The sequence below is a fragment of the Curcuma longa genome, chromosome 1 (genome assembly GCF_044706935.1).
Source record: "Curcuma longa cultivar G26 ecotype Majalengka, Jawa Barat chromosome 1, ITB_CL_G26_1.1, whole genome shotgun sequence".
Classification (NCBI taxonomy): domain Eukaryota; kingdom Viridiplantae; phylum Streptophyta; class Magnoliopsida; order Zingiberales; family Zingiberaceae; genus Curcuma; species Curcuma longa.
In genome coordinates this window covers 11543644-11561542 of record NC_133861.1, presented here as the reverse complement: position 1 = coordinate 11561542, position 17899 = coordinate 11543644, and the positions used below count along the sequence as shown (strand labels likewise).

General features: G+C 37.5%; 2 protein-coding genes and 1 pseudogene across 2 annotated transcripts; 1 reads left to right on the top strand and 2 right to left on the bottom strand.

Moving 5' to 3' along the window:
* Positions 1-3760: 3760 nt before the first annotated feature.
* LOC141824196 (ABC transporter G family member 28-like) lies at positions 3761-6012 on the top strand (annotated as a pseudogene).
* A 1169-nt stretch (positions 6013-7181) lies between these two features.
* Positions 7182-7766, bottom strand: LOC141821938 (uncharacterized). Its single transcript, XM_074709367.1, has 2 exons — positions 7542-7766; positions 7182-7475 (listed from the first exon to the last, which is right to left on the bottom strand). Exons 1-2 carry the CDS (start codon positions 7764-7766, stop codon positions 7182-7184), a joined length of 519 nt encoding a protein of 172 aa, XP_074565468.1.
* Positions 7767-10468: 2702 nt separating this feature from the next.
* LOC141813699 (LOB domain-containing protein 16-like) lies at positions 10469-11251 on the bottom strand. Its single transcript, XM_074701676.1, has 2 exons — positions 10958-11251; positions 10469-10891 (listed from the first exon to the last, which is right to left on the bottom strand). Exons 1-2 carry the CDS (start codon positions 11249-11251, stop codon positions 10697-10699), a joined length of 489 nt encoding a protein of 162 aa, XP_074557777.1. The 3' UTR covers positions 10469-10696.
* Between the last annotated feature and the right edge of the window lie 6648 nt (positions 11252-17899).

The window sequence follows — 17899 nt, the reverse complement described above, 5'->3', positions numbered from 1 at the left end:
TTATAGTTTTATGTTTTCTAATTAACGTTTCATGGCAACTTTTTAATTAGGTGTGCTTTCTTCGCAGAAATATGAAGGAAGCACCATTAAGAATTTTGGAAAAATGGTAATCAACTATATCTTCGAAGAATCCCTAGCTCAAAACCTATCAGATTACAGTCATAAAGATGCACACAATTTCAGCTAGGCACAATAATTTGTGCTGGAACTTTGTACTCATCAAAACAAATCCATAGATCTCCACATCTCTAGATTACATGTATGCAAGAACTTGAAATAGATGCACCTACCGACCGATATATATATCGAACCCTTACCGTAAATCGAAGGATGGGGGATCATGAGTTAAGAGCAGTGGCAGGCACGAGTCACTTGTTTGCCGATGCAGCATCATCAAGATTCTCATCGCACATGATTAAAACAGCCGCTTGCAGTCCATGTGAATCTTGATGATGCCACACCCACAAACACCGACTAGTTTTTCGGTCCGTCGGTCGGCCCGTTGCCGGACTCCGCTCCGGTGCTCCACAATAGTTTTGGTAGAGTTTAGACCTCCGATCGGGTTGAAGATGGACACATATACAAAGAAAAAAAAAGAAAGAAAGGACGGCAGGGGAGGGGAGGGGAGGGGAGGGGAGTACTGGAAAGGAGGGTGGTATGATCCAGATCCGGTTCCTCCTGAGCAATTGCTAGTGGCTTGCTGACTCAGGAGAGGTACCGGGTGTCTGATCAGCTTAGAGAAGGGTGAAAGCATTCAGCTGGAACACCAATACAATTAATTCATCAAGAAATAGAGAGAGAAGTTAAAGAGGAGAAGCTATTCCCTTCCTTACCTCTATTGGCCATCTCACCTGGCAAAGTTTACACAGTTCATGAATTTTCTCTGTCGACAGCTTAAGAATAATAATATCAACCTGAAAAAAAAAGGGAGGGAATGAAAGGAGAGTGATCGAAACAAGGATGGCTAGCTAATGGTGAGGCAGTTTACTGGAGAGGGAGCTAGCCCTAATGCGGTCTTATATAGAGTGAAATTGGTACTGCTTCAGGCCTCTTATTCTAAACCTAGAACAGCAATGCATTAGGGCTCAAGTGTTATGTTTTTTTTTCTTTTTTCTTTTTAACATTTTATTAATTCATGGAATTTTAATGACATATACTGAACAGTACGAATGTCTGAAGATGTGTTATATATATATATATATGTTGATATTTTGCTAATTCTGATTCATGTTTAATATCTAATAAAAGAATTTCATGTTATTTTATGATGGATTGCATTTCCTAGTCTTAGATCCAGTATTCATGTGCATAGTTATCTTTCCCTGTGTATATATATATATATATAACTATAGTTCGATATGTGTGTTTATAAATCAAATTTTCATGTACATATTAAATAATTACTGCATTATATTGCAATATATTTGCATGTGATGTCCACATGTGATCACATGATTTATAAAGGAAAAATAAATAAAGAAATAAATTCTTTAAGTCATCTCTTTCACACTATTGCAGATGTCAATCTTTGTTCTACCACTTAAAATTTAATTGCGTCATGAGCCTTGTTTGATCTTTCCATATATTCGCATACCCTAAACCCGAATTAATTTCATCAAAAAATGCTTAACAATGATTATTTGATTTAATGATAAAAATACTATTAATCAATTTTAATCTTATTATTGTCATCCTAAAAAAACTAGTATCTAATATAGTAGAGAAACAACTTTAGGACCAAAACTATATATATATAATCTAAAATCCAAATTGCTTTTAGGGGCATGCGTTATATATATTTTTTAGGGTCATTTTCTCAAAGAGATAAGTTGAAGCGTGGACTTTGAGAGACAAGTGAGTTGCATTCTTTCAAAGGATAAGAAATCTCCATTTTGATAAGTCGAATGATGAACTTGACTCAATTGATCCAATCAATTGAATTAGCTAGGCATATTCAAAGTGACTTAGCCAACCTAATCACGGTCTCTCAGATAGGCATAACTTTTGATTCGAGTCTGATTGATATATATACAACTAATTCAACATGTTGAATACAAATTGGTCAAATTGGATTGAACTATTCAATTTAACCGTACCCGAAGGAATAAAACTACCAAGAAATGTTCATTTTGAAAAATAATAATATTAAGATTTTATATTATTTTTGAATTTTGGGTGCTGACGAAAGAAACAAGAGCGGTACAATTTTATGTGTCATCTCCATCTACTGATCTGAATCTGTCTCCATGATTAATTCCACTATCAAATGCTTTCAATGTGCTCCTGTCCTTCAGGGACCAAGCTTGCCAACTTTCTTCTCGATCAAAGAGATTCTATTTTATTTTTTCAAAAAGTAAAATTTTCTAAAAAATAATTCAACAATTAATGATTCATTCAGCATCACATTCTCTCCCATTCTTATTGGTTAATTTAAAGGCTACGAAGAGTCACTTGTTAAGTCATCATCATCCAATTTGTCCCCCCCTTAGCAATCTAATTGCACTCCTCAACAGGCACCTTACAATATTCTTCTTCACTTATCTTCCATGGACTTATTACACATATCCATCTATTATTATTATTATTTTCATTTATACTTGTTAGTGTTTCTAAATATTAATTCACAAGTAGATTGTTGGTTGAGGGTGGAGAGCATTACCTTTTGTTTTATAATTTAACTGGACTAATTTTTTTTTCTCATAAGATACTTATTTATTATGATCTATCCGGACTTATCGTGGGATTTAATTAAAAATTTATACATGAAAAAAAAATGAACCTCAGACTCTGCCCACTGGCTCGTCGTATAATAATGAAATATTCATTATACAATTAATTAATAATATTTGTCTGTAAGCATTGGATTTGAAGAACTCTGAGGAATCTTTCAGGTTCACTTCGCTGTCGTAGATTTTACTTTCCGCCTGCAAAAAATATTATTTTAAAGAAAAATAATTAAAACTACGTTGGATTCTGTAAAATAATTATAAATAATTTAGTGCTGGTGGGAAACTACCTGGTACCGTTCGCACACTTCTGGAGATCCAGCGCTCGTCTTTGTAGATTTTAAATGGAGGACTGTGCTTGTTGTTTCTTTAGGCGGCTAGCTAGTTGTTTTCTTTTTCTTTTTTTTTTATGATAAATAGTTTTTTTATATACTTTTACGTTTGTTGTTCATATTTTAAGATAATTGAATAATACTTTTTCTGGATAGATACAATGTATTTTAGTATTATCATATTTTTATTTATCATAGAGTTAGTTTGACATATTTAGTTCTAGCATGCTTCAGTTGTGCAATATTGTACACCACTATAGTTGCATGATCGATAGATATATTTGTGACTTTAAGAAATGAAAATATAATAAAATTGTGTTTGTATATATAAAATATACATAAATACTTGTATTTCATGCCTAAACAGAAAATTAGTACAAAACACTGCAACTTGCTGCTTCTTTTGAACTCCTCGAGCTTCAAAACAAAACTCCATGTCCTCCCTTTCCTCTCGTCTTCCTTCTCCATTCTTGGCAGAACCAACCACCCTCTCAATACTCCCACCAATCTCGCCTTGCCTCTCCCCTTAGCACTCCCTTTCTTCCTCCCTTCACGGTCCAAATTAAACCACCACTCCCATGTAAGAAACTTCCCGATTCGATCCATTTGATCTTCCCTGAGTCACCGCCCCCCGGCTCTTCATCTCCGTAGCGCCATTTACGGCCGGTTGATGAACCTGGCCAGTATATGCGCCGATCGAGGATGTGGGCCAGCATTTTGATTTCTGCGTCAAGGACACATAGAGTTTTGCCGGTGCTTCGGCCTTCGTGGTTCATTATGATGCGGGTCACTTATTAATCTTACGGTGGTTTTGTTGGTTTCAGGGACAAGGAGTGGAATGAAGCATTCAACTTCTCGTCGGACTTGACCTTCTTAATTGCAAGATGCGCCAAACAGACAAAAGGCATGATCTTTATGGTTTATTTTCGTCGTGCAAATTAGTTCAGTCTGTTAGATGCAATGTTTCATTACATTTGAACATTAAACACAAAAATCAACATTGTCTATTGGCTAAAAGTTGACTAATTAAGTAGCTAAGGAAGAGTCTCAGGAATAGGAACTCATTTTGACTGAATGAGTGTTGATTGCCTATTTTCTGTCCTTAATTATTGAACAGAAAAAAGTGATTGTTTTCTGTAATGGTTTGAAGCCTGCATGTCCACTGGGAGCATACTGCACACTTGCAACATTGAACATAAGTACTGGTATCTGTGATTCGTAAGTTGATCTTCATCCTCTAAAAGTTCCTTCTGAATTTACATTGATTATTTTATTTGCAATCTCTTGGTTTACATACTGAAATTTAAGATATACTCAGCTACAATTACCAGATTCCTCCTGGACAGCCTAACCATTGGCAGTGCTGATATGTGGCTAGATGTTGTATCTAGTGGTGAAATGTTTTGTCCTGCAGGATCCTATTGTCCAAGCACTATACAGAAAGTTTCTTGTAGCAGTGGGTATTGTTTCTCAATCCTGTACTTTTGTAGTTTCTTTATAGGTTTAGTGAAAGCGAAGGTACTCTTGTTTTTTGTTAATCGTATCACATAGAAACAGAAGTTCTTTATTCTCCCATGCAACTTATCCATTGTCTCTTTGTCAGATATTATTGTAGGAAGGGATCTGTTTCTACAGCAAGTTGGTTCCATAGGACAATTCAATTCAGCTTGCCATTCTTATATCTTCCCATTAATTCAATTGTGTTACTGGGAAACAAGAATGTAAGAGCTCTTGTCCACCAAATTCTACTAATCAAGACATTACTATATTTGGTGCCTTGCTAATGGTGAGATGTATTTGGTATCTAGTTCATTATATACTTATTTTAGGTATCACAGCACCATGTCTTCTGGTTAATAATGCAGTTAGACATCTACTTAGACTGTGACAAACCAATTCAATATCTTATGTGCCACACCGATCACACTGAATGAACAATTTTAAACTACCACATCCTTAGGAAATTATCTGGATGCTAATACTTAAAGTTACTGCAACTATGACATTTTAGAGGATTTTCAAGAACAATTGTTCTTGCATTGTATTCTTACTTCATTGCGCTGGACTTCTCAATTAATTCTGCAGGTTGCGTTGAGCATTCTGCTGTTAATTATACATAATTTTTCTGGTCAAATGCTCACCAGTCGGGAGAGAAGACAAGCAAAGTCTAGAGAGGCTGCTGCAAGACATGCTAGAGAAACTGTCCAAGCTCTTGAAAGGAGGAAGTCAGCTAAAGATGCTCTGCTAAGAAGCATGCATCTGGCTTACAGACGCAGTTATCTCGTACCTTCTCTCGGGGAAAAAAAAATCTTCCCATGCACCAGAGCCTCCAAAGGGTTTTGGAGCCATATTTGGTGATGCAGAAGCTGCATTATATTCAATCCTTAGAAAACAGAACAGAGTCATGACGGCTTCAATCCTTAGAGAATGATTCGAATAGTCATGACGGCTTCAATATAGAAATAGGAGATAAAAATCTAAAGGAAAATCCAACTAAAGGTAAACAAATGCATACTCGTACCAAATGTTTAAGTATGCATATGGACAGATAGAGAAGGAAAAAGCTATGGAAGAACAAAACAAAAACTTGGCCTTTTCTGGACTGATCTCCACGGCCACCAACATTGAGGTTAGAACTAGACCTCCAATTGAGGTAGCTTTCAATTTCAAAGATCTTACTCTTAACTTTGAAAGGATGTAAAAGGAACTGCTGAGGTCAGTAACAGGAAAGATTATGCCTGGTCGTGTGTCTGCAGTCATGGGCCCATCTGGAGCTGGGAAGACGACATTTCTGAATGCAGTGGTTGGGAAAGCAACTGGGTGTGCCATGACGGGTCATGTCCTAATAAATGGAAAAGTGCTCTCATACAAGAAGATCATTGGTTTCGTTTCACAGGACGATATTAATTGTTCATGGGAATTCAACTGTTGAGGAAAATCTTCGGTTCAATTAATTCTTCTTTCGACTATCTTTTTGTACTTTCATCTACCATTCATCTGCTCAATTAATTCTTCTTTCAACTATATTTTCTCCGAACTAGATTTTCCTTTAAAAATTTTCTTTAGTTTGATTGCTTGTTGGCAACTCCCAATAGATTTTAGGAAGCAATTTCCAACTGCTTGAGGACTTGCTCTTCTTCTTTTTTCCCACTAAAACAAATAACCTCTTTCTTCTCTCCTCTCTTTCATGATTTCATCTCCCTACTGTGTTTAATTTCCACCGGAATATAATAGAAAATCCAGTTCCATATATATGTATTTGTAGATCAAGCTTATTAGCAAATTACGTACTATTAGATAAAAGACATTACATTGACCTTCTCATTGAAACTCAAAATGACAAAGAATTGGAGTAACAACAATCTGTAGTGAGTTGGTATCAATGAAAAGTGATTGATTCAATTGTGTATGTTAAACCACCACTTAGATCACGGATGATCATTGTATAGTGATTCACTTTGCCGTTTGGTCCATAAGCAAGTAATCTCTTATGTTTTATTATTATTAAATAGAAATTTGCATAATTTAAAAGATAAGTATTTGTTCATTTCGTGTATCTTGTTTAGTTTCTAAACAGAAAACTATTGGAAAGATCATAAATGTTTATTGGAAAGAAAACCAAACCAAACCAAACCAAGGAATCTTATTTGTACGAGGATTGCAAATTAAAGCCCTACACGGCTTGGATTAACTCGAAATTTATAAATTAAAAATAAAAAAATTTCACAATCCAAACCAAAGAAATTAAAACCTCAATATTTCAGGTGAATTAGATTAATTGTTTAAACTGATCTTATAAGTTCAAATAATATAACTCATTTCGATGGAATTCGAACAAGTCCGATCGCATGCAGAAAAACTTTATTTCCAGAAAATGTGTAAGCAGTGAACTGAAGGCGGTAAATATATATGAGGATACACAGATTTACAGTACTGGTCGATCATCATATCACATTCTGTTCTCTTGAACATTCAAAAGCATGACAAAACACCCAGAAATTAATCAATCTAAGCACAAGCTAGAAACACACAGAAGCTACGTAAATTTATATCCAAAGATATACTTTATTCTAGTTCTAGTGATCATGTGATCACTAGAAGGAGCAGTACTAGTTCTTCTTAATTAATTAGCTCCCTCTTTCTCCTGATTAACCTTGTGATAGCCTGGCAACTTCTCCATTATCTTCCCCAGGTTGCCCGGGAGCTTCTCCTTGATCTTCTCCAGGAACCCTTTCTTCTGCTCTTCCTCCGGTGCCACCGCCGACTGCTCCACTCTGATGGTCTCCACCTTCTCCACCACCACCTCCGTGTCCTCCACTTCTTCCTTCCTCCCCTCGTCGTCGATGACAATCTTTTCCTCTATATTTTTCTTATCCTTCTTCTTGTTCTTCTCTCCTTCCACTTCTTCGTCACCTGACTGCACAAATATATTACAAATCACGACGTATGTAATTCGGTGAGGTTATTGATCAGGTAAACTTACCGAACCGGCCCTAGAACTGTCGGACCGGTGAAGCTTTTGAAGAAGACTATCTTCCTTGCCCTCCTTTACCTGAACCTGGCCGTACTGATCACTTCCGGTGACCAGAATCACGTGATCGTGCACGTCTTCCTCCCTGATCTCCTCGTCCTCCTTCTTCCCCATGAAATCGAAGGGCCCTCGGTCCTTCACAATCTCGTGCTGTAATTGATCAGCCTGATCCGACATCCTCCTTAATTCTACTGATCGAAAGATGTTATGTTTCAAATGGAGCTGGCACAATTGGATGGATGAATGGTGCCTGGCTTTATATAGAGCTGAGTCGACTCGATTAATGGATACCTCGACGCGTTCCTCACGCTACGAAGGTTTGCAACCCAAGAAAGAGACAAAGAGGAGAGGAGCAAGTGAATTAAATAGTACGAGGGAGTTGGGAACGGGGAAGTGGTCGGTGGTCGTCGCCAAAACCAATGGCATGAGGCCACGTGACACAGCCTCGAGGTCGGTGGTAATCGTACCCTTTGCCTCAACTGAATTTTTTTTCATATTTATTTCATAAAAAACAGATGAATTATATTCCTCGCTTATCTATTTAATAAATAGACAGATTTAACAATTTATTATTGGATTATTTTTTAAATATTTTTTCATCCATTTAAATTGGACGAAAAACAACTTTTTTTTCCCTTTCTTGTAAGAGTCAAAGTCTAATTTTTGCTCATGCTCATGGTACATTTCACAACCGCGTGCTACGGCGGTCCGCGGGAAATGACCCCACCCGCGAGGTCGCCTCGCACCGCCGCCTGCGACAGTCCCATGCAACCGTCGACCATGGCAGCAGACCTTGCAAGAGCGCAAGCGGCGGCCCAGCACGGGAGGTCGCCTCTCGCAGCCGCCGCTGCCAACCCAATGCACCTCGGCAGCGACCCAAACAGGACCTTAATCTGAATTTCATAGTTTCATAAACACGACAATGGTTGCCACCACGTGTACTCGAAGCTGCCTCTTGAAGCAGTCTGCATGCGCCCCACGTAGTCCACTCAACGCACGTATAGTGAAGCCAGAAGCCAGTTAGTAGCTTTACACTGATTAATTGCGAGATCGATCAGGAGGCGCGCCAAGATGCAAGCGGCGAAGGAGAAGGCGAAGGACATGGTGAGCACGGTGAAGGCGAAGATGAAGAAGTACGAGGCCAAGGCGGAAGAGACGGCGGAGAAGGCCAAGGCCACCACCAAAGAAGAGAAGGATATTGCCCACGAGATGGCGAAGGTCAAAAAGGCCGAGGCCGACATGCAACTCCACCTGGAGAGAGCCCAGCATCGCAAAGAGGCAGCCGCCGCCGCCGCCCATGGCCATCATCACCGGCCGATTAGTATCGGCCCGAGCCCGCCGGGAACAGTTGGGCCGACGTTTCCGGTTTCCGGCCTCCGACGGCCTGACACCAAGCAGTAGTCGAACTTGTTAATTGCTAGCTCCTACGTAGGTTTTCCTCAGGTGTAGTGCAGTGTGAAGGAGCAATAAAAGGATCGAATTTTACTTTTAGAGGATTAATTAATTACCTAAAACAATTGTGTTATATATGATCGTACTACAGAGAGAAAAAACGACCATATATTGGATTCTTATGATCACATTTGAGATTAAAAAAATAGAGCAAAATAATGCTTGATTACTCTAAACAATATTTATATGATGTTCTTAGCTAGATAATTAAAAGCATATTAGGCTTATAGCATATCAATTTAGTCAACGTTGTGAGGCACCGTTATTGCCTCTCAAGAGCTTGAATTTTCTGGAGCAGCTAGCAACGTGCATGATTATTCAATTAACTTGCTAGGATAGATGGTGCTTAGAGAGCATTAATTAACTCCTTAATTCATACACAAATCACAAAGCTATTTGAGATTAGACGCATTAATTTATCGTGCTCAAATATTGGCATAGACAATTAGAAACGCCTCTAAGTCTGTGCAGTTTTCCTTCAAACACGCAACTTGTTTCCTGAGAGGGCCAAAGATGTAGCAATAGAATAAAGAAGTACAAAATATATAGAAAAAAACAAGTTTGATAAAGTTAGCAAATGATCTCATAAATAATATTTTGTTCTTATCTAAAATCTTATTTAAAACAGTAGACGAGCTATTCTCAAAAATTACTATTTTGTTAAAGTTATTAACTTTAGTTTCATTTTTTTAAAAAAAAATATACAGTGAATATTATAAAAGTTAGCATATGAACTTTTTTTATAAGATCCATATATGATTTATATTTATAAAATTCATATTTAAAAAATATTATAAAAATTATGATTTGTGAATTTAATTTAAATTGTTATAAAATAAAAAAAATGTACCAACCCAGAGTTATTAAACAGAATAGGATTTATAAATTTTAATACTTTTTAAAATAAAATTATTATAAAAACAAGTATATATATATATATATATATATATATATATATATTGTAATTTGAGTAGCGGGGTAAGAGAAATTATGAGAAGTAAAAAAGGAAGTGTCATTTCTCAAATATGACTCTCTTGTAATGTTTTAAATATAAGTGTCTAGTTTATTTTATTTTTTGCCCTTTTTTTTTCCAATCAGCCAAAGATTTAATTGTACTAAAAGTCTGTCTATAAGTATATTAAACTCTAAAACATTTCCATCTATCAATTAATGTTTTAATTAATTAATTAATAATTAACTATATTCTTGGAACTCCAACCACAGTCACTTAGTTCATATTCTAAGCTCAACTCTTATAGGCTTTTCTCACCTAAGCAAAGATCTTTGGAAATCATATTTAAGTCAATTGCCTTTTAACTAAGCACAAGATGTTTAAAACAACTTGTCTTAAAATTTCCATAAGGAATTTGAAACTTTAAAATTCCAACAAATTGACACTAACATAATTTAATAAAATAAACGCGCATTTATCACTTCACCACCAGATTTGAACAAACCCTAATTCATCTACAACAGACACACACTGTAATTAACTGACTTATCAATGGAAGACTCAAATAGAACAGTTGTTACTCCCTACTTTGGATTCAAATCCTCAAGTGAAAAGTACCCGGTTGATTCAGTGATCTCGGATCATATGAATACACTTCTTCAAGTTGTTGTTTCTGCTTTATTTATCTATGTGTGATTAACTTTCAGCTCCTCATCAATCTCTGAGCCATGGCATGGAGCTCCCCGAAGTGATGGTGTGGCTCCTCCTTACAGCCCATGACCTGCAGCTGCATCAGCACGCGATCCCCATCTGATCCCCCGTTTGCAGCCTGCGGCAGCGTCGCCTGGTAAGCCAACTGCGCCTTCACCTGCATCAACTGCGCTTGCAGTATCGCCACCTGATCGCATCAAACAATTTTAACTCTTGCGTCAATTAATTATGTGTTTGTGTGTGTGTTTGTGACCTGTTTTTGGAGGGCGAAGATGTGGGCGACGCATCCGTAGACGGGATCCCTGATCCGCGCCTGCGCCTCGTAGGCGACGGTGACGACCGCGTCGCAGCGCAGGTGAACCGGCAGCTGCGCCAGCAGCTTGGACACGTTGCTGGCCCCGAACACCTTGTGGATGGCGGCGAACTGCGCCGGCGACTGCTCCGAGTCAAAGTACGGCGCGAAGACGCACTCCTGCGTGCACCGCCGCCGCAGGAACTTGCACGCGCCGCACGGCGAGCCCACTCCCGTGCTCGTCGACGACGCCATGCACCCACGCGCCGTTCTCGCTATGATGATGAACTGGGTCAGGATTCAGGATGGGGCCGCGACGCCGGGGGGCAATTTATAGAGGAGGAGAGCGTGACAAGGAGGGTAAGGATGTAGCGTTGGGAGGGAGCAGGGCATTGATGGCGGAGTAATGGTGGCGTTTCCACTGGGGACTTTTGAAGGTCGATGGGGTTTAAGAAAGCACGCAGGGACGATTAAAGTAACGATATTGCGCCGAACGCCGCACTTTGAGACCACTGTGGCCGTCGCCTTCGTCCATGGCGGGACTGCCCCTGCTTGCTTGCTTGCTTCCACCACCTGCTTAATCAATCATGCATCCTGATCATCGAATCGCCCTTACTTTCTAATTTATTCAATTAGAAGCTAATTGCTCTTTAATTTAAAGATTAGGATAAGCCATGCAGCAGTGGCTGGGAAACATGGTCGGGGAGAAGTCAATTCGAGTGAAACAGCTGGTTGCTTTCCGTTCCGTGCGCAGAAGCGTTTGGAAGAACATGGATCGCCATTAATTTGCACGAGGCTCGAGCGGAGAAAAAGTGAGACCTACTTAACTCACGTAACCATAACGCATCCGCTAATTACTTCTTCTATTTTATTTTTGTGATCTTACTCGATCTGTTTACACATTAGTTAATTAAGAGATAATAATCATCTTCCACTCTAATCTAATAAAGTTTGACCCCTTAAAGGTATTTTTTAACTGATGCCTATAATTTGAATATAATAATAATGTTAAGATTGCCATTAAATCATCTTTGGAGTATATAATAAGTGTTAAGTTATTATAATTAGGCAATTTTTATTGTATTAATAACAAAGGAAGAAGGTAAAAGAACCCTTTCAACATATTTATTATTTATCAGACAATTACTTCTTAGTTCGAGTCCATTTAAATTAGGGGCACTTTATTTTTATTTTATAAGATATATATTGAATAAAATATAATATTTTAGCATATGTGAGGAATAGGTAATTTTTTAAATATGTTTAAAAATATTGAAGCTACTTTGCTAATTTGTCAAATTTGAATGCCAAAAAAATAAAAAAAGACCCCTCTTAAAATTATCAAATAACGCCCCCACTTATATTTAATATTTATCTTAACCAAAATATTCTTTGATCAAAGTAATTCTTTTTAAAAATTGTTCTGTACAAAATAATATCACTTTAGCTACTTTAGTCAAAGTAACTTTAAGATAAATTTTTATTAAAACTTTTGTTTTTTTATTTTATCTTATAAGTAACTATTAAAAAATTAAAGAAAAACATAGTTGTTTTTATTTTTTGTGTTATCTTTCTTTACTTACTTTTTTTTTTCTTTTTTGCATTTACTTTGTTCTCTTCTAGTCAGCATATTAAAAAAAATCAAAAACTAAAAAGATAGGCAATAAAAAATCAAAGAAAATAAGTTGCGCGGCTGATTTGACAAACATCATACAGGGGTTTTAATAGTTTGTTTTAAAGAAAGATTTTCTTTTGAATATACGAATAAGAAGAAGGACGTTTTTTAATTTTCAGCTAAATTATAGAAAAAAAAAAAGTACAAATCGTATAATTAGTCTGGACTCTCGAACGAGAATTAACTCCCAATGACGATATGCTCCAAGCAACTAATGCTTGCTTCTCGAACCGAAGCAGGATAAGAAATATTTCAAACTCTTCAAATATATATATGAAATTCAATGCTTACTTTGTATTGAATTAAATGAATGAAATAAAAATGTGAAAGATGTTACTTTTTTTGGTTCAATTAAATCTCGTACATCTTAATTGAACTGGATGATGTAAATCACATCCCTTCCCAATCAATAAAATATTCATTCATGAAAGAACACGATGCTCATTCATGAAAAACACACAATATCTCTTTACTTGGATTTTGTTTCTGTCTGAGATCACCTTCCGAATGAGTCATCGGCCATCTGACTTGTAGGTTGACAGTCAAGATGATACCCATGAGCAACAAAGAAAGATGGTATATAATTAACTTTGACATGCCACCAAGATCTAAACTGCAAGAGGGAAGAAGAGAGTGAGAATGGAGGCCAAGGATGTCTTGGTTCAATCGCTCCAACGCTCAAGTCAGATGCTCAAACGGAGAGGGAGAAGAAAATGTGTGAATGAGGAAAGAATGTTTGTGGATGTCGTGTGCATACTTGTATCCGCGAGAGGGGGTTATATATCTAGACTTATGAAAGAGAAAAATAAAAAAATTATCGTATTTTAATTAAAGAAAATTTAAATATTCCTCAATGAAGATCTTATCATATCGAGGAGATGTCCTATCTGGGTAAGAAGAACATCCCATCGCTACCATAGTAGTGAAAAATCCTATCACCCATATTTAATACGACATCAAACTGCGCTATCATGTTATATTAATGGGGTAGGTGAGCTATTCGATATCTCATATGATTGTATGTGTTCTTCTGACGATAGCTTGCATGTCCAACTAAATAAGGAAATGAAGAGAGCAAAGTCGATTGAGCGCGGTGTCAAACATTGAGGCAAAACACGAGCAACAGAGAGAGCCTAAGTCAAGGTCAGTTGAGATAGGCCATGAGACAGAGGCAAGACTTGATGCGGCGGGGAGGAGACTTGGCAGGGTGGCTTGGACTCAAAGCTCGGGAGTCAGGTATTGGGACTCAGAGCTTGGAGTCGGTTGTTGAACCGGAGTTGGGCTTTGAGAGAAGTCGGATGTGAGATCCCAAACTGAGCCGGATGCCGAGTCGAACATTGGATTTGGATATGTGGCGGTTGTCGAGTCAGGGCCTAACCGCCTAGGAGCGTGAGCGCGAAATGAAGTCGGAGCTCGAGACCAAATTTGTTAGACTTTGAGTCCAATCTTCCATCCAATATGTCACCTAATAATAAGATCGGATTTTGACATTCTTAGCCAAGTCATATCGATCCATATCAGATTTCATTTGAAAATGTACTTTATTTAGAATATATCTAATTAAACCTTCCATTTTAAATTTAATAATTGATATTGGGATCCGAAAAGGTATTTTTATCGGGATATCTACGTGACGATGGAGATTAAATCATATCACTAATCCACGTTCATAATCAATTTTCCAACAAATTCTACAGCCACACTTTAACGAATCGATTACCAAATCCATCATATCGTCCGGTCAAATAATTGTGATCCAGCGTCGGAATTCATCGGAGCACATGACCGCCGTCATGTCCCGAGGCGCGATAGCAATAGGACACTCATCTCTTTCATTGCTCGATTCGCCGACGAATGATCCCTCGTTGACTCGATCTGGGACTCCAAAGATCACATTTTGCTTTGCTTTGCTTCAGACCAATGAATCAGACGATGATCCCCTGCTTTCGGGATCTTCTGGATCTCGGCCGTACGTCTTCCCCGCCGTCCCCTTCTTGCCCAATGGGCGCCCCGCCGGTTCGCTCCTCGGCGCCATGCTCATGGTCGTGAAGAGCCGACATGTTCAAGCACTCGGGGAATCTGCTCTCCTGGAAGAGCCGATCGAGGCGGCAAGGACACTAATTGCTGCATGCGTCGTCCTCACCGCGTTCATCCTCAAGATCGCGCGGCAGAACAACCTGCCCCCGCAGCCCTTTCCAATTCTAGCTCTACGTACCTTCCAGTGCCAACTTTGCCTCTCCCACGACTCCCATCGGCAATCCACAGAATTTGGCCATCGGATTATTTGTCAATGCCGCAACTGATTGGAATTATTTTACTGCCATCAAAGCTGCGTCCAGCATCTTCATTTCCATTTAGCAGTAGTTCATTGCTCTAATTCATTACTTTTCTGCTAGTGGAACTTGCAGTACTACTGGCTCTTACCTCTCAAATGTTTCCTCCAATGTACCAACTGGTGCGTTATCTTTGCTTCCTAGACCTTATTAGTGTTCATCGATGATGGAAAATCAAGGGTAAAAATAGCGAAGTTCAGGAAAAATAAATGAAGCAGCAAAAGAAAGTGAACACAGTAAGAAACTAAAGCATCATCTTGTAGGAATTAACTGAATTGGTGGCCAACAAATGCCAAATTGATCTAGACATGGTGTTACTCGCACCCAGGAAAGGGTATTGATATATAGGTGCAAATCTAAGTGTCTATCCTGTTTATTTTTAAAGATTTAACACTTGATCAATAGGAATTGCCCACTTGATAAGTTGTATGTTTACTCTCAAAGACGAAAATTAGTTTAGCTTTCTCTTCCCCAATTTCTGGTTGGTGAGGAACGATCGAGGTTGATGGTGAATCCAGGAAGTCGGCGAGAGATCCAACGACAAGCAACAGCAAGATCGGGTGGCTAGGGCTATGAGTTCAAGCGACTCAGCGAGATTAGGAAGGAGAAGAAGATGAAGGGTGCATGATGGAATAATTTCAGCAAATCTTTATTTGTGTTAAAAAAAAATACACCACAGCTACGTTTAACTTTGTTTCTTCAACCTCTACATTAGAAAAAGAAAAACACAAACAGTTGAATTCACTGCTGAGACTCTTCTTTCCGAGCTGTCTCCATTCAGCAAGCGTGATGGAGCCTTTCCTCTTATTTCTCTGATCTCAACTCCACTGGAAGCATCAGGAGAGGCCATGGCGAGAAGCTCAGGGAGTGCCAAAGGTTTGAATTGCCCTGGAGGAGAGAACAATTAATTCCTCCTGCTAATCCATCAGCTGGATCAATCCACCAATATTACACTTAACAGAAAAGCAACATCAGCTACATCTGTACGATGACTCAATCCTAAAGATAAAGTATACTTGTGTGTGATGCGAAGACTCATTTTATAGTGAACAGAAAAGCTGCAAGACTACTGGGACAGCATCTTCTTAGGATATACTCCACTATCTCGATTGTCACTTTATCTCCATCACTTCAGGTATCTGTTTCCCTTAGCATCTAAGCATATTCTGGTGACAACTGCCAGTCGCAGCTCCCCTTTTTCTCCTGTGAAAGCTATCGCTGTGTGCTAATTTAGTTGGGACTGCTTAATTAGCGAGTGCATGTGGAGAAGGCTGAGTCGAGGGATTATTCTAGCTAATTGTTGGGGTTTTGTTTCTTCTGAAAGCAATTGTTTTCTTTAAGCACCCTTTTGTGATGGTGCGTGAGATTACTCATCAATGGATTCGGGAAGATTTTTGAAAAGAGATGCCTATAATGAAATGTTTGGTTGGAAAGGGCCATTTTCGCGTGGGTGATCTTGACACTTCCTGAGTGGTTTTTTTTTTCTGAACGCTCGTTGCCACTTGCGGATAATGTAGATAGATTTTTATCGTAAATTTCCGCGTAATTATGATGTTAATATATTAGCATTTTACTGAATCGCATAAGTAAGTTTTCATATCACTCACTTCAGTATTAAGATTTTAGAACATTATAGGATTATTAATGATTGATGATCTTATGAATTTCAGAATCACTTCAAATCAAGACAATCACAATATTAGAAGTCTCTTAAGTGTAATTATGCCCTCGTACTTAGATTTCATAATTTAAATTGAGAAATGTGAAATTTTAAAATATTCACGACCTTAAGATAATTTAGCATAAGTTCTTTATAGTGTCTATGCTTGTTGTACTTATTCACTATCACCGCCAAAGGGTTCCTAAGATTTTTCTAATTTATATTATATGAAGATTTTAAAATTCTAAACATTAATCATCAATGAGTCTTGGTTGAAACTCGTTGATAGTCGTAGGAATCTCCAAATTACTTCAATTCAAAATCATTACACTTTTAGAAGTCTCCTAAGTATAATCATCGTTTAATATCTAGATTCGATCTAAATTGAGAGATATGAGTTTTTAAAATCTTAATAACCTTAAGATAATTATCAATGATTTTTTTTTATCAAAACTCACTAATGACCGTATAATGTCCAGAATTTTAAAATCGACATGGTCTAAATTAGAGGAATCCTAAGAAACCTTTATTGGTGTTGGTGAGTAAATATAATAAGTCTAAACTTTTTAATGAGTTTGTGTTAAATTATTTTAAGGTTGTAAATATTTAAAAAACTCACATATATCAATTTAAATTGTGAAATTTAGGTCTGAGGAAATGGTCATTCAAGAGACTCCCAAGAGTGTAATAGTGCTAATTTGAAGTGATTTCGAGGTTCTTAAGGTCATCAACGAATTTTGGCCAAAACTTGATGACTCTATAATATTTAAAATTTTAAAATCTTGATAAGATATGAATCAAAGGAATTATAAGAACTCTTTGGTAATGTTGGTGAGTAAGTATGATAACCCTAAACCATTTTAATGAATTTGTTTTAAATTATCTTAAAATTTAAAATATTTTTAAAAACCATATTTCTCAATTTAGGTTATGAAATCTAATTAGTTTGAGGGTATAATTACACTCAAAAGGCTCCTAAGAGTATAATGGTTCTGATTTAAAATGATTTTGAAGTTCCTAAGGTCTAATTAATTTTGACCGAAACTCGTTGATGATCATATTCAAAATTTCAAAATCATAATATGTTTTGAACTAGGGGAGTTTTAGGACCCTTTGGTTAAGTATGACCAGCCTAAATCTTTTAATGAATTTGCGTCAAATTATCTTAAGATTGTAAAGATTTCAAAAATTCATATTTCTACATTTAGATTGTGGAATTTAGATCTAAGAGCATG

Coding starts and splice junctions, on each gene's coding strand:
- LOC141813699 (XM_074701676.1), bottom strand. CDS start 11,251: ATGGCGTCGTCGACGAGCACGGGAGTGGGCTCGCCGTGCGGCGCGTGC. Junction 10,892..10,957: donor TCTTCGCCCTCCAAAAACAG/GTCACAAACACA, acceptor TGATGCGATCAG/GTGGCGATACTGCAAGCGCA.
- LOC141821938 (XM_074709367.1), bottom strand. CDS start 7,766: ATGTCGGATCAGGCTGATCAATTACAGCACGAGATTGTGAAGGACCGA. Junction 7,476..7,541: donor ACAGTTCTAGGGCCGGTTCG/GTAAGTTTACCT, acceptor ATATTTGTGCAG/TCAGGTGACGAAGAAGTGGA.